Source organism: Prosopis cineraria, unplaced genomic scaffold (assembly GCF_029017545.1).
Source record: "Prosopis cineraria cultivar Desert tree isolate PC_DT_omini unplaced genomic scaffold, ASM2901754v1 PC14, whole genome shotgun sequence".
Taxonomy (NCBI): domain Eukaryota; kingdom Viridiplantae; phylum Streptophyta; class Magnoliopsida; order Fabales; family Fabaceae; genus Prosopis; species Prosopis cineraria.
Window position 1 is genome coordinate 7,196,539 of NW_026555345.1, and position 16,501 is coordinate 7,213,039.

The 16,501-nt window shown below is 31.5% G+C and overlaps 1 protein-coding gene and 1 long non-coding RNA gene across 2 annotated transcripts in view; one reads left to right on the plus strand and one right to left on the minus strand.

Annotated features, from left to right (window-relative positions):
- Positions 1–3,797: 3,797 nt before the first annotated feature.
- Positions 3,798–7,595, minus strand: LOC129292265 (actin-related protein 6). The gene is made up of 9 exons (XM_054929838.1): positions 7,287–7,595; positions 6,116–7,018; positions 5,559–5,775; positions 5,411–5,474; positions 4,952–5,036; positions 4,787–4,837; positions 4,589–4,651; positions 4,347–4,515; positions 3,798–4,244 (listed from the first exon to the last, which is right to left on the minus strand). The coding sequence occupies exons 2-8, from the start codon at positions 6,853–6,855 to the stop codon at positions 4,386–4,388; spliced, it is 1,350 nt and encodes a 449-aa protein (XP_054785813.1). The 5' UTR covers positions 6,856–7,018; positions 7,287–7,595; the 3' UTR covers positions 3,798–4,244; positions 4,347–4,385.
- Positions 7,596–14,515: 6,920 nt separating this feature from the next.
- Positions 14,516–16,501, plus strand: part of LOC129293001 (uncharacterized) — a 35,679-nt gene continuing 33,693 nt past the window's right edge. The window contains exons 1-2 of the long non-coding RNA XR_008589080.1: positions 14,516–14,596; positions 15,261–15,326. This is a non-coding gene — a long non-coding RNA (uncharacterized LOC129293001). The remainder of the gene's footprint in view (positions 14,597–15,260; positions 15,327–16,501) is intronic.

Here is a 16,501-nt window from a genome sequence, read left to right on the forward strand (position 1 = left end):
AAAATTAGAGTAGCAAAGATGAGAATATTGAGATGGATGTGTGCATATACACGTAGAGACAAAATTTGAAATGAGTGAATATAAGAAAAAGGGATGCCACCTATTAAAGAAAAAATAATAAAAAATCATTCGAGATGGTTTGGATATGTATAAAGAAGATTACAGAAAGTACCTGTGAGGAGAGTGAAATATATAACTTTCAGCCTTGTCAAGAAAGGTAGAGAAAGATCGAAGAAAATATTTTTAAAGGTTGTTGAGTGAGACCTTTTAATTAACAATATTCTTAAAAATTTAATTAAATAATAAAGCATAATAACGTCATATAATTTATGTAGTCGATTCCACCTAATGAGATAAAATTTATTGTTGTAGATATTCCCCCCCCCCCCCCTTATATTTGAGGCAAAGAACTCCCTTTAAAAATTGTTTGTGCGTGAAATTTGAAGGCAATATTTGGTGCTAATGAACCAAATGCCAACGTTATCAAACCTTATCTGCAGCTATCTACCTGGGTTTTTTTTTTTTTTTTTTACTTCACCTTCAAGATTTGAATTGTTGATTTTACCAAAAAGGGTTAGGAATAGAATCTGTCATACACGATCTCACACTATTAGCGATATTTCAAAGATATTTTTATAGTATTAACATCTTTTTTTGGTTAGCGTTATAGTCTTAAATTCAAAAGATTAAGGAAAAACGTCAAACATAAATGCGCGCAATTTGCGCACAGAAAAAAGAAGGGATTCTGAAGGGGACATTTCTGTCTTTGACTAAAAGCTTTAAGATTGGGACACGCAAGCTGCATCATGTGCATCCTATACTTTAAGAAACCACGTGGTTCACGTTTTAATATCTAAATAATTATTTTATTTTACTTGTACTCTTGTTTTTTTTTTTAAAGAAAATTTTCTCTTTATATCTTCCATATGGTTTTTTTATGCAAAATAGTTAGAATTATCTTATATATATAATTAGAGGGAGTACCGAGTATAATTTTACATACACACGCACGCCACTTCCACTCTTTTTTCTCTAGCTTGAATCATGGCATAAGATCAATAATACACTTGGTATACTTTCAGCACTTGAGATGCTCCAATCTCTATCATTTAAAAAAATATTTAGGTAAATTGTGTGTCTCATGTTATTTATAGTCTGTCTAATTAAAATATTTTAAATAAGTTAAATAAAATCTTGTGTGACATTTTTTAAATTGATTTTATTCTTATGAGAAAATATATATTTGATTTTTTGTCTTTTTTTTTCTATTATTATTAATATTATAATTAATTTATATTTAATATCATTTAAATGTCATATTTTTATATAACAGATCATAAATAATATGATACACTTGATCTATTTAAAAATTTTTATTTTCATATTATCAAGGGAGCTTTTGCATATGGCATAAAATAAATGTCATGTGACGCGTCCCACATCCGGTTTCTTTATCCCATGCTGGATTTCTGGCACAAAAAGTGTTCATAGATTTTTCTTTCTTTCCTTTTCCCCTTCAATATTTTCTCTTATAAAACTATAATCCTCATGTATGTGAAAGCAAACTTTTTTGCATAATTTTTTGCTAGATATATTATAGATAGTATATGAAGTTTTTGTACCTTTAGTTAACCTCAATCTTGTTAAAGGAAGTTTGTGGATGATAAAAAGGAGAATATTGATGAGTTTTGCGATAAAGAAATGCATTTTTCATTCAACAAAACTTGCATATGTGTGCAGTGTCTATGTTTGTTTTCCTTTCCCTCATCTTTCTGGCGGGCTCAAATTATACACGTCAGTTTGAGTTTTTATTTCCTCATGTACTTAATATAAGGTAAACTTAATTAATTTTATGTTTATTAAGAAATGATACTTATATACTTTAAATTGTTAAAAAAATATATCACTTTTCAATTTTACTCTTCTCTATAATTAATAACCATATTACATTATTGTCTAGAAATTCAAACTGCAATGAATAAATAAGAAATAAAAATAGAAAAAAAAATAATTACAATAACTTTGCCATATGTTAATGATTAAAAAAAGCTTTCAAAGTTTGTCTTATATTCTCTCTATAAGTTTTAATTATTTCACTGGAATCAATGAGTGATAATTAATTTTTTAAATATGTCCTGAAATAAAAAAGTTTTCTAACTGTACCCTTATTATAAACTAAATAATTATTTTAGAGAGTATTTTATAATAGGGATAAGAGGAGATATTAAGAACTAAAGAAAATATATACTAATGTTTATATCAACACAAGCTTAACTTGTACTAAAAAAAAAAATTCCATATAAAAAGTTAGACAAGTTAGACATAGAAACTCACCCCAATCAAAATAGCCCTAAATGTGGTGATTCTTTACAAAATACTTATAAATATAAATATATTTATATATCATCCATCAACGATAATTTTTAATTACATTAATAACAAATTTTGAATGCATGTGTCTTTATGAAGTAGTAAGTCAATATTTTTACCCCCTCCCCAAAAATCAATCTTTATTGATGACGAAATGACGATATAAATTGCGGCCCACAATCATGATCCAAAGCTGACTTAGAAAGGCTCAAAATAATGTTCACCAAACAACGTGGGTTGTTTTGGTTAAGTATGAGATGCGTACCACGCTTCCACCCGTTCATCTGGCAAACCGCAACCATGAAACGCCCCAGTTCAACGCGTTTTATAACGGAACGACGTCGTTTCAAGTTCAAGAGAATTGAAGAAGAGTCACCAAAGAGGGGAGGTTGAGAAAAACAACCGGTTCAATAATAACGAGTTTCGCTACGGTCACGTGGCCTAGTGACATCCAAACCTTTTTTTTCCCCCCGGCAAGTGAGAGATCTCATTTAATTCCATTTGTAACTTTAGGAGGTTAGTACATGCCATTTAATTGAAAAAATTACAGACAAAAAAAGGCCCCCATATAAAAATTTTCAGCGCAAGCATGCAACCAATCGAACATTCTAGTCAAAAAAATTGAACTTGATTGCAATCGATTTATAAAATTAATTTATAAGATTGATTTTGAAAAGCAAGTAACAATAATTTATGAAATAATTATAATTTAAAATTCATAATTAACGTTACCATGTATAAGAGTGTTTGCATATTTTTTTTTTAAAAAAAATACTATGGTTTTAGCTTTTATAATTAATTATAAGGTGAGTTTTGGAAGATATTTGACCTCTTTTCAGTTTTTGTTAATGCAAATTGTCATTAATCCGGGAAAACATTGATTATAAGCCGAATCTTAACAAGCACTTTCCCTATGTTTGGATGATGAGAGAAATAAAAAAGAAGGAAAACTATTGGGAAAAACTCCTAGAAATAGTAATAAAAAAAAATTACTGCTTTAAGAAATTTTTCCTCCTCCTTGGTTTCTTCTCACTTTTCCTCCATCCAAACAAAAATTTAACAACTTTGTTAGAATGGTTAGAACTTGTTAAAAATGAAAAATTCATATTCTAGTCGGATAAAATTTCTTGTCGTTCTATTCTAAAACATGTTTGGTTTCATATTGGAAATGGTCAAAGTCTTCCATTAAAACCAAACATTAATTCAGATCTTAAAGCTGTGTCTCAGTATGTGCACTCCTATAAAATTAAGAGAATGTTTAAGCGCTCATCCCAAGAAGTCATTAAAGTTAATTAGCTTAAGCTGGTACTTGAACTCAGAGACGAGATACTTAAGAGATGAAGCTAGACGTTTGGCTTTCACATAGAAAACTGAAATTCCAATGACATCCAATTAGCTCAAAAGCGAAATTAGGCTTATGAAAGAGATAAAAGGAAGAGAATCTGTCATTTAGCCATGCCAATCGTAACCTTAAGTTAGCGAAACGTTACTTACAACTATTAACATCTCGTCTGCCATATCACAGCAATCCCAAAATTGATGGCACTTTAAAAGCGGGTCACAAATGTTGCAGAGGAAAAATGGCGTCTCCATCTCAAGGCTTCTGCTGGAAGCCTGAAATCCATAGACTGCAAGTTTGGTTCTCAGATCAATCTTCTTTCCCCATGAAGATGAAGATGAAGATTATCGTCTGGAATTTGCACCAGGGCACTAAAGATCATCAGAAAAATCAGATTTACAGAAAATAGGACATGGCTGCATCTTGCAATACTAGTTTTGCATGAGCTTGTTCACTATCCTCTCTTCCCCAGCCAGCCATGAAAAAACAGAGATCTCCTTTCACTCACTGGAAAACCACCCTCCTGTGAGATGCCCTATTCAGTTGAAAGAAAGATCAAAGATGTAAAATCAGAAGTTAAAAAACTCATACCAACAACTTATAGGATCTCGATAAATTAAGTTCATGTTAGGCTTACATGAAAGATAAACATTTCCATGGTTATAACATGGTATACTCAATGAAAGAATCTCTTGCGACATCTAGCGGATCCAAGCTCCTCATACTCAGACTTGGTCACGCACATAGCTTCGAAGTCTGGACTAGATGCCAACAATGATCCTCCACGCCAAACGCCTAATATGGGACTGTAGAAGAAATACAAGTTCTGGCATGAAAATTAACAAAGACAAAACAGAACAATTTAAGAAAGATGTTTACTCTTGTTGAGGAGTTATCTTCACGTGGTAGTCATCAGGAACTAGAGGCCGCAGCTCCATCTCTCTACAATTCAATTAGTATCAGTTATCTAAGTTTGAATGCCATGCTATTTAAAACGGAAGGCAATGGAGCTTAAGAAGACAAAAAAAAAAAAAAAATCAGAAGTACAGAATGAAAAGACTCGGGAAAAGAACCTACAATCTCTCAGCGAATTGAGGAAATAAGGTGCTTCCACCTGTTAAAATGATGCTGACAAGAAATACAACTGGTGTTAAGAAATAATAAACCCAACTAACCAGCACGTATGAAACTGCAGTAACCTGCAAACAGATCCATCAAATTCAAATACTTTGAAAGAATTACCTTTCATAGAGTACAGGGTGGAGGTGTGGATGGCAGCAGTTAACAGCTCGTACAATGCATTCTGCTAGTCCAGCCTCGTTCATTCCTGCAAAGTAGAAGAAACACAAGTAATAGGCAAAGGATCAAATTAGTCTAAGATACTATCTACCCTTAAGTAGCATTAATTGACAATAAAGCCTCAATGTTCAATGGATTCTTCATTCTTGTGTTCCAAGAACAATGCTCATATAATACTCGAGTTTAGCAAAAATATAACATTTTCCTCATGTGATACTTTTTAAGCAAGGGGGCAAGCATCTCGAACAGCGTTTGAAAATAAAAAGAATTGAAGTAAAACTATACAATACTAATCTGTCATTTACAGCCCTTTGACAAGGTCATCATTAATGAATTCCCAAAAGGGACTAAACTGACTGCAGAGAGCATGTCATTTGAGAGCAGTACTGGAACTATACATACCTAAATCAGCAGGATGGAAGATCATCTCTGGGACAAGAAAGCGTTCATTTGTCAAGTCAAATTCCTAAAGGAGACAAAGTGAATGAAAGAAATTAAAATTAGTTGACAGAAATGAATATTAAACTTCAAGTAGAAGGATGAGAACTACATTTTTTGTCAAATCAATTCTCCTTCTGTCCTCAGTCCTTTCAGTCATTTCTGGATGATTTATATCCTCCTTTGTTTCTGTTGGACGCAAAGGAGCATCATCAGCCAAAGTAAGATATCTGTGTACTTGATCTGGATATTTAACAAAGCCTTTTGTGTGTGTAACACCATCCGGAAGGACATATGTGCATCTAAAGAGATTTTCTTTTCCAGGTTTCCTACAGGTACAGGAAGGCAAATGAAAATCCTTTCTATCATTTTATTGTATTAACAAACGAAGTAAATGAAATTTATATAGCACAATAAAATCATACAACCCAATCACATATTTACAATGGTTTGGAATTATACAATGCAACAAGCCACAAGCACTAGAAGAAATTCAAGGAGTATGCACATCCAACAAGAAGTTCACAGATTTCGTGGTAGATTTTTCTCAAAGCAGCAAGATATTAGATCAATATTAAGTTGAATCATTTTCAAGTGTAAAGCAAAAAATAATGTTAAGCCACAGGAAAAAACAAAGCTGATAACCTTTCATAAACAACAATGCATTACCTTGCAATCTGGAGGTCCCGGGGAACATTGAGGGAAACAAAGCAGAGCTTCTCCTTAACATCATCCATAATGAAAGTCTCCTCCATGACATTAACAGCCCTAAAAGAAACCAACTCCTTGAGATAATTGGTCAATGCTTTGCCACCCAAATCGATCCTCTTCACGCCATAATTCAATGTGAAGTTCTGAAACACAGGTGAGGCGTGCGTGAATGAAAACCCACAATCCACAACAAGGCTGCACTGGGCTCTAGAGACAAGACCTTCAGGCCTTCGACTTGCCTCATAGAGATGAACCAAAGAGGGCGAGTCAGCCACATAAAGAGACTTAAAGTTGAAATCCTCAAAGACAAGCTCATCCATAGATCGCTGAATGGAAGGGAGCGTGAAGAGAGGTTCAGTGAGGAGGAGGGAAGAGTGTGATGAGTTTATGTGGAGGACGGAGGAGAAGAGGTGAGCCCATATTTCTCGTTGAAGTTCAGGATTTATCATGTAGCCTCTGTCCATAGGCCGTCGAACTGCAGCAGAGGTGAGGTCCACTTCGCTGGCTGAGGATGGTTCCATAGTGGTGGTGGTGGTGGTGGTGGTGGGGTTGAGGGGGTTTGGCTGGAGCCATTTTTTGGAGGACGGAGGACGGTAAAGGCAATTGGGAATAACAACTGAGGGGTCAAACTCTCCACCAAGACCAGCTTTGATTAAGCCTCCACCATTGTCAAGAACCACCACATTGTGGGGGGACATGTTAGTGACAACAATCACGGCAATGAATGGTCGTGAAAACTATTCAAATCCCCCTCACTCTTGCGTATGCATCACAGAATACAATTCAATTCCCATTTGGCGTGAATAGGCTGTACAAAAGCGAGCTTATACCAAGCTTATTGATTTAAAATTGATGCGTTACCTGTGGGTCACATGCAAAATTATCAAACTTGCAAACTCAAGAGGGTAAACTCGACGCATAAACACATTAGAACGCATAAGAGATTACGCATGTGATACAACAAGTCAGCGAAGTACTCAGCATAAGCCACAGGTCAAGAGGACTTAATAGTTATAAACCTACCATTTTTCTTACCTGTCTAAACTCTGTAGTCTACAGAAAGCTAGACACTTATGGATTGCAGTGCTATTTTTCAAATGTATACTACTTGCCTTATCGAAAGAATTACCTCTGCCCTATTTCAAGCTTGTGAGGCTTGGAGCTGAAGCTTCGAGAGCAGTGCCGGCCAGCGAAGAAAACCCGCGGAACCCATCACTGCCGGCACCTAGCTTCCGTAGCAGTAGGAAGAGCCTTCGACTTAGAACGCTTTTCAGTTCAGTTCTGTCTTCAGGTCAAAAAAAGTTCAGTTCTGTGTTTGTGCGTTTGAGCGAAAGAACGAAGATCGCTGAGACGCCGACTGATAGGTTTGATTTGAGATTTGCGCATTTAGCTTCGGTGCCTAGCAGAAATAAACGGAACGGACCCTCTGAGAGCTGAAACTGAGTCCTAGTCCTTATTTGGTACCGAAGACAGAACAAAAAACCCTTAAAAAAAAAACGGAAACAAAAAATTACTAGTTTTTTTTATTTTTAGAAAATGAAAAAAATGAAAAAATTGTGAAAAGGATCAAGTTAAAACCAAAATTGTGCAGTACATTGAAGGACTAAGTCTATTATTTTATTCATAAAATAATTTGACCAAATGATCAAAATGCCCCTCCATGTTAACTAAAGAAAAAATTATGAAAAAGGCACAAAATTTTATCGCTGGAGCTCCAACGACCTCTGGCCAGAGTTCCAATAATTGATGGTGCCCTTGTCAGAGCTTCTTGCCAATAGGTGAAGGGTCATAGGAAAATGTCACTAGGAAAATTCATAACCCTTTAACTACATGTAATCATCAAGGATTACATGTAAACTCAACAACCAAAGGATGCAAAGATTCTGGCTAAGATACATGTAATCTCTAATGAATTACATGTAAATCAAACGCACAAGGAACATGCCCCTATCAATCCCTCATAATTACATAAAAATGATTATGGATTACATGCAAATTAATATGGAAAAAAATTTACGAGTAGGCCTGTGGAATAGTTTGTATGTAATCTTTAACAGATTACATGTAAATTAAACACATAGAAAGCACTCCCTATTAATCCCTCAGAATTACATGAAAACAAATTTAGTAAATTAATATGTGAAAAACTCGCAAGTATGACTAATGAATGATTTACATGTAATCTCTAGCGGATTACATATAAATCAAACACATAAAGAGCACATCCCTATAATGCCCCTGAATTACATAAAATAATTATGGATTACATGTAAATCAATATATGAAGAAATTCACAAGCATGCTTGAGGAACAATTTACATTTAATATCTAACAAATTAAATGCAAACCATTGTCATTGCTCCTAAATTACATAAAAATGACTATAAATTATATGAAAATTATTAAGCCAGAAGCTTTGCACCCTAAACCAGATTCCTTACACCCAAGTCAGAAGCTTTACACTTAAGCCATACCCTTTGCACCCAAATCATATCTCTTATACCCCAAGCCATAACAAGTGCAATTTAAGCTAGAAGCCTTACACCTATAAATCAATGAAGCAAAAATCAATGGCATGAAATAATTTTTCTAAATTTTAGATTGAATCATAAATGCCATGCTTTTGGACAATTATTGTGCTTGATAGCTTTCAACTAAATCTAAGGTAACGAAACTAATTAACACAGCAAGGTAAATTGGTTTTGATAGCTACTAAGAAACTTAATATTTATACTTTACCAAATAAAAACAATGCCATAAATTTGGTTTGGAAAACAAGAAGAAGAAACTAGTCCTTGTTAAGTGGTAATATTAAAAGAAGACTCATTATTTGGCCCTCCAAATTGTGCCATAGCATCAACAAAAAAGAAGAAACTAGCATTAGATGAGAGGATCTATTACACTACCACCATAATCAAAATGCTGGCCATGAACTAATAAATTATTGTCAGCTAGACTTGAATTAGGAACAATCTTCAGTTGATACATTTGTTATTTAACTAACAGCAGTGGAATCAAAATCAACAAAATGAGCCATGGGAATTAACAAGAATTTCACATAATCACAAACATCAACTTAGAAGTGCAACCTAAAGAAACAACATTATGAAGAGTTATTTAAAATTTCCTAAGTTGAGAAATGCAGACTTCTTAGAATGTCAACAAATATGCCTTTTAGTTATTCATTAAACTAGGAATACAAAGTATCAGCATAACCCAAGTAATAGCACAAATGGCTAATGCACAAATTTAACCTAATTTACAAGGCCCAAACCAAAATGGAATAAGTTACAACTAAAAGAGAGAGAGAGTTGGTTATTTATAAGAGAATAGTTTTAAGGCCTTTATTAAGCAATAGGTGACTAATTTCACAGCAAATAGATAAATCTAAAATTCAAGAAGGGATTGCAGACTATAAATTGCAAATTCACCAATTCAATTTCAAACCATAGACTTTTAGGATGAAAGAAAAGGAAACATTAATGATGGCCAAGCATTTGTAAACAAAGAAAGTCATTAGCTCTTAGATGAAATCCATTAAAGATCTACTATCAACATCATTGGGGGAAAAACAAAAAGGTCCTTTTATGCCTTGCTTGGCTAAGTATTGATTCATCATTAATTTTTCTAGAGTATATTTTCGTAATTTGTGATTCTCATCTTTACTTTTCCTTCTAGTTAAAGCTACATCTTCCCCTTCCATCTCTATAGAAGATTGCAAATCTTTAGGAGTGTTTTGCATCTCAGTAGTAGTTTTGGATGATGTCTCAACAAATACAGCAGCCTATCTTGCAAGAGGGAAAAAATCATAAATAAAGAAGCAAAATAGCATGATAAAATGGCATCGAAAAGAATATTAAATTCCAAATTGAGTTAAAAAAAAAGACTAACACTAAACACATTTTAGGATCTTTAAGTTTTCATAAAAACACCAAAAAACTAATAGAATTAAAGAAATGCAATTGACTCTTATTTCACCCAATCAAAGCCAAATATGCAAGTATAAGGCACTCATGCTTTGAGCTCATGCATATGTATTATCTCCAATTCTTCAAATCCAATCCAACAAGATTCAACTTTCATACTATAGAATGTCCAACAAATGTTATATGTATCCTTTCTCCTTTTTGTTTCTTCCTATACTGTTGCTTTGCTTGAAAAATTTTACTTGATTGTATGAGATTTTAGTGGAAAAATCAAGAGCTCCAAGAATAATCAAAGTAGGCATAACATTTAAATTGAGCTAAAATGATTAAAAGAAACTAATTGTACAAGCCTCAAGTTCAAAACAACTAAAAAATTAAATTTTACAATATGGTAGATGCAATTGTCAATCATTTCAATATGCTTCACACAAAAATTTAAAAGTGATATTAAAACATAATCTCAACAAGAAAATAGAAATCAAAATACAGATAAAGAAATGCTTTATCGAAGAGAAAATGAAAAGCCTTTTAAACATATATTGCAAGAGATCTTCTTGACAGTAGCCTTTTAAAGATCTAAGAGAACGGAAAAAGAAAGACCCCAATGGCCCCAACCTCCACCACTAACAGTAGTAGGTGGAGACGGGGTCGCCTCTTCGACGTTTGCTTGTTTTGCAACTTCCTTCTTCTCCTCTTTCATCTTAGATTCCTGGAAAACTATGATAATCTTGTCACAAATCTTAATGATATTCTATTGTTTTGCAAAGGGTTCAAGGGAGATTATGTGCTATGGCAGGAACAGCTGTGAAGGTGAGTTCGAGAGTGATTGATGGTAATGAAAGTAAAATGTCAAAGGAAGAAGGCGATGGCTTGGAGAAGCAAGGGCATCAAAAATCATCTTTGATCTGTATGCTTTCTCCCAAGGCATTTCCATTCTCTTCATCCTTTTATGAATAAAACAATAAGTTTAGTCCTTCAAAAACATTTGGTTCCTAGGACTAATTTGCTTTTCAATTTGGTCCTTTTTACTAATTTTTCTAAAAAAATATAATATCCAAAATTAAAATATCCATGAATTCTACTAAAGTAAGAACCTTAATTTTCTTTGTGAATCCCTAGACCCTTGATCTAATGACCTTTACATCATTATGTTTATGTATGTATGAACTTTGAGTGATTATCTTATCTACATCTAGACATGGGCATATCATTTCGAATGGCCTGCTTTACTTTATCAAGTGAAAGCTCTTCATCTTATGTATCAGACTTTCTTATTACAGCATCAAATTATGGTAAATAAGAAATCAGGATTCGCCTTATTGGGAAGTTAAAGAAAGTCTTAGTTCCTAAAAAAATTGGAAACCAATTGCTTGCATCTATATGCTAGACTAAGAGCTAAATGCGACTCTAGAATAAGTTGAATAGCAAAGTAGGGATGGAACATTAGCTAAGGAGATGACAAAGGAAAGGGTATTCTTTGACCATACTTTTCATTCAGTCAAATTTACTTTCCTCTTTGACACCTTCCTTTGTTTCAATTTTGCTAGAATTATTTGGTTTAGTTTTTTATCTATCAAACCCTAAGATATTTAGCCAAGAGAGTTCGATAAGTGGCTTAAAGACTTTGTAGGTGTTCATCTGAGGAACAGCTTTTTCTATAGGGAATCTACGCTAGTGTTACATTTGGTATAATTAATGGCCTCATAACTTAGTAGTTTGTAAACTTTTTTATAAGTGAGAGATCATGAGTTTGATCTTATTTGTAATCTTAGGATATTGGTACTCACTCCTATAAATAAAAAATGTTATATTTGGTATAAAATGAAAATGAGAATGGGAATGAAAATAGAATAAGCATGAAAAAAGAATTTTCTTATAAACCTATTCTCTATCCATAATTAAAAGACGCATGACTAATTACAAGAATACCAAACACATGAGTTTAACTTTCCTTTTTCTTATTCCCCTTTTTAAAAAAGATCTTTTCTGCATGCCAAACTTTATGCAGTTATATTGAGAGAAAAAGAAATAAAAATGCCCATCCATTTTTGTTGAGAAAGCTCTAATAAAAATCAAATTCCTTTTAAATTATATTTTCTCAGCATATGATTTGAAATTTGAAGCTACATCAAATCTCACATGCACACACACGCACACACGCGCGCGCGTGCACGCACACCCACACACACTCACACATTATTGAAGTTAATATGTTCCAAGGAATGCTATAATGAGAATATGAATCTTCAATCACTTCCCCTCCTAACCATTGCTTGTAAGCAGAGTCAGAAATAACAAACGGGCCTAAAGGATTAGTCTTAGAGGCCTTGCTTATATTAGTGTTTGAGTTTGAAAAGTTGATTTTTTTGAAAAATCAGGCCAAGGTGACCAGCCCTTGAGAAAAGGGTTTGGGCCTAAGCGGTACACCAAACCCTATTCCTTAAAAAATCAATATTGGTTTAAGTATTGTGTTATTAAAATAATTGGTATTGGTATTTTTGTCATTTATTTTAACATGATATTGACAAATTTTTTTACTAATTTCTAACACAATTACTTTGTAAGGTTTATTTTTTAATTTTGATTAATGTTGTACTTTATAATACATAAGTTTCTGTATGTATCAGATTTGATAAAGTTAATCTGAATTGAAATTTTTTATCTTCATTTTAAACCTTGATCAAGATTTTATATTTGAATTTATATTTATTTACTTTATTTATTTTTAAAAATAAAATAGATTTACAGGCAAGACCTGTGTAGCATTCATATTTAATTTTTAGAGTTAATTAAAATTAATAAAAAATAGAAAGGATGTTTGAAGGTAAATAAATTAATTAGAAATTTTTTTTAGTTTAACTTACAATATAATTTTGTGTTAGGATTTATTTTTACAAATTAAAAATAATAATAGTAATAATAATAAAAGGGAAAAGAAGAAGAGGCGGTGAAGTATTAGAGAAATAAATAATAATAATAATAACAACAACAACAACAACAACAACAACAACAATAGTTATAAAATAAGAGGCAGTGGAAGGAGCATATTAACATGATAATTTTGCTTTTTCCCATACCCACACATGTGAGAGGGAGGGAGGGAAAGTAAGGACAAGAAATTTGAAAAATTTTGATGTAAAATTTCATATTCAAAATTATTTCTATTTTTAAAATTTTTTTATAAATATTTTCCTACTCATTTAGAGTTTTTTAATAATAGTAAAATTTTAATAGAGTAAATTTTAAAGTTTTGATTTAGAGTAAGTACTAACTTTTAACGACAAAAACTATTAATTAGTATAGATAAATTAATACTTAAATTCTATCTATTTAGATTTGTTCTATTAACTTATTTGAGAGTTTTAAATTAAGTTTTTAGCTATAAAATTTTTGATTTATGATATATAGGATATCTACATTGATTAAATTATGTTTTTAAAATTTAGATAAATTAATTTAATTTAATTTTGGGTTTTTATTGGAGGGATTTAGATTGAAAGGATATGGTTGTAAATTTGAGAAGTTTAGTTGAGTTTTATATCTAATTGATAAATTACAATATATATATATATATATATATATATATCTAATGGTATTTATATTATTTGATATCATAGATTAATTTATTATTGTGGCTAAGAAGTTTTCTACACATCTGAGTTAGTTATAGCTTGGGAAAGATGTAATATTGGAATATCTTTTCATATATTGAGATATTAGTTTTTATTATTATGTATATATATTAATACTTGTGTGATTTTATTGTGAAATGTAATATTTGTTTTATGTAATGTAAAAGAGGTAATAAGGATGGTTAGTAATATGATTGTTTGTTTGAAATTGATAATTGAATATTTATGTCATGTGGTTTGCCTCCACTACGAACATAGTGGTTAGCCTTTTTCTTGTGGTTCCCAACGTCTTTAACATTTTGGGACGATGTGTAACATTCTAATTTTTAGATAAAATTTTTTTTATGAAATTTACGTTTTTTTAAATGATGATAATAATAAGAATTTATATTATTTGAGGTTATTTAAAAATAATAACATAGTTAGGCATTTAATTATGAATTAAAAACTTAAGTTTAAAATTATATAAAAAATATTTTGTTAAGATATAATTTTAAGATTTAAAAAAATTATTATTAATGTGTGTGTGTGAGTTAAAAAAAAAGAAAAGAAAGTACAAAAAAAAGGGGGAGGGGGTTTAGTCCCACATCGGTTAAATGTGAGAATGAAAGGCACCTCTTCATGTATAAAAGAGGAGGTGCATTGTGGAGGAAGCATGAGGAAATTTTTATTGTAATTTGTAAAAATTACAACTAAGGGCCCAAGATGCAATTTGTGAAAATTGCAAGTAATGGCCCAAAGGTTTGAATAATTAAATTTAAATCTATAGTTTTTTTAATATAATTTTGAGACCACAATCTCATTTTTATATTATTTTTCTCTCTTCCTCTCACATTGCTCGGCGTTTTCTCGCAAGGAGGGATTATTTTCTTTTTCTTCAGGTATGTTCTAAATTTCCTGTTTAGATTAGCATTTAAAAATTTATTTAATTACAAAATTAATTTTATAGTTATTTTCTAAATAATATTAGCTTTCTAGTGATATGATTATTTTGTAGGATAGAGTAAATATTCTGATTAGGATTTTTCTATAGGATAGTTAATCTAATGATATGATGGATTAAAAATATAGGTTAAAACTCTTAGGGATATAATAAATATTATAGAATATTTTCTTAAGGTTGAAACTCATGTTTAAGAATTTTTGAGTTAAAATCTAGATCTATATGGTTGAATTTATGTGGAATCTGAGATGTAGGGATAAACCTATAATTATTAAATATTTAATTAAGTATGAATAGGTATTTTTGAGGTTATAGAAAGATGATTTGAGGCTTCAGGATAATTTTAAAATTTTTAATTTATTTTTAGACGAATTTTTAGAATATAGAAGAATGAAATTGTGATACGAGAAGTAATTTGAGGATAAAAAAAATAGTTTACCAGGGTATGAGAATTTTAGAAAAGAATTTGAGAAGTTAAATGAGGCATAAATCTTAAATTAGTGTTAATATAGATTATAGATCTAAGACTTTCTAACTCTTTAAATTAGAGTTATTTATTTTAATGTAAAATTAATATATAGTATTGTGAAATAATTATGTAGATTATATTGATAAAGATAGTGGTGAAAAAGGAGTTGTGAAGGGGAACTTGTTATTCAAGACACAAGGTAACCATTATTAATGTGTTGTGATGGGTGTGTTTGTGAATGGTTATGTGTTGTTTTATTGTTTGAAAAAATTATGAATTAATGAAAATAAATATTGTATATATATACTTGTTTGAAATTATTACCAAGTGGTTCAAAAATTTATTTTTATTTATCATGATAAAATATTATTATTCGGATATATTCCTGTTTGGATATTTGAATGATGCATGACTTGTCAGGGTATTTTAATATATGGTGTTAATAGAAATTTCTATTCGGTTAATTATTACCATGTGGTAAGCCCTCATTGGACCCAATGAGTGGCGTGTTGCTTGGTCCAACTCACCTTTGACCGGGTGATTTGGCGTCCGAGCATGACAAAAGGAGGATATAAGGTGCAGTCATGTAAATTAAATACTTGTTCGGTTTGTTTGAAAGTATTGTTCGGTTAAATGTTTTGTGTGCCCACTTAGCAATCGCATGATTAGTTACATCTGCATGCATCATTACATGTTAATTTTTGGTTACTGGGACTTTTAAGTCTCATTCCCCATGGTTAATATTTTTATAAGAGCGAGTCCAGCCGAGAAAGCACCAAAGGTGTAACTATGGTGTATGAGACACCATCTTTTACGTTGCCTCTTATTTTAGATTATACAATATATCTTGTGCCAACTTAGGACATATCTTCTTTGTGAAACATGTAAACTCTAATCCTTTTTATTAAAAGTATTTATATGACTAAGAGGATTATGTCTGTCCCTCTTGATTTATGATCTGATTTGAATATCATGACATGAGAATTATGTCTGTCTCTTATGGTTTTAATTGCCTTTTTGAATATTTTAAGACTTGTGTTATGTCTTGGATGAATCATGGTAAAAAAATTTTCTATCATGATAATGGTTTTAATAATTTGTAAAAAATCAGTTTGTAAATTTGAGGGTGTTATACGATGGGCACCTCCTTTTAAGGAAGAGAGTCTGATGGCAATATAACTTTTGGCTAGGTATAACTTTAGTTTAGGCTCCAGCTAGCAGTAATAAGAGAGTTAGGAGTCATAAGGGTGAAGTTGGAAAATGTATCAATGGTGTTTTACTTTGATATTGATTTAAAAATTGTTATATAATTGTGAATATTGTATTTTTTGTTTTGTGTATGGGTTGTGAAATACATATGTGTATCCATAGATA

What these genes read in the sequence shown, in the direction of transcription:
- LOC129292265 (XM_054929838.1), bottom strand. Translation starts at nt 6,855, where the DNA reads ATGTCCCCCCACAATGTGGTGGTTCTTGACAATGGTGGAGGCTTAATC. An exon ending in CTTCCATCCTGCTGATTTAG is followed by an intron (nt 5,037 to 5,410) that starts GTATGTATAGTT and finishes TCTACTTTGCAG; the next exon opens with GAATGAACGAGGCTGGACTA. An exon ending in AAGATAACTCCTCAACAAGA is followed by an intron (nt 4,516 to 4,588) that starts GTAAACATCTTT and finishes TTTCTTCTACAG; the next exon opens with TCCCATATTAGGCGTTTGGC.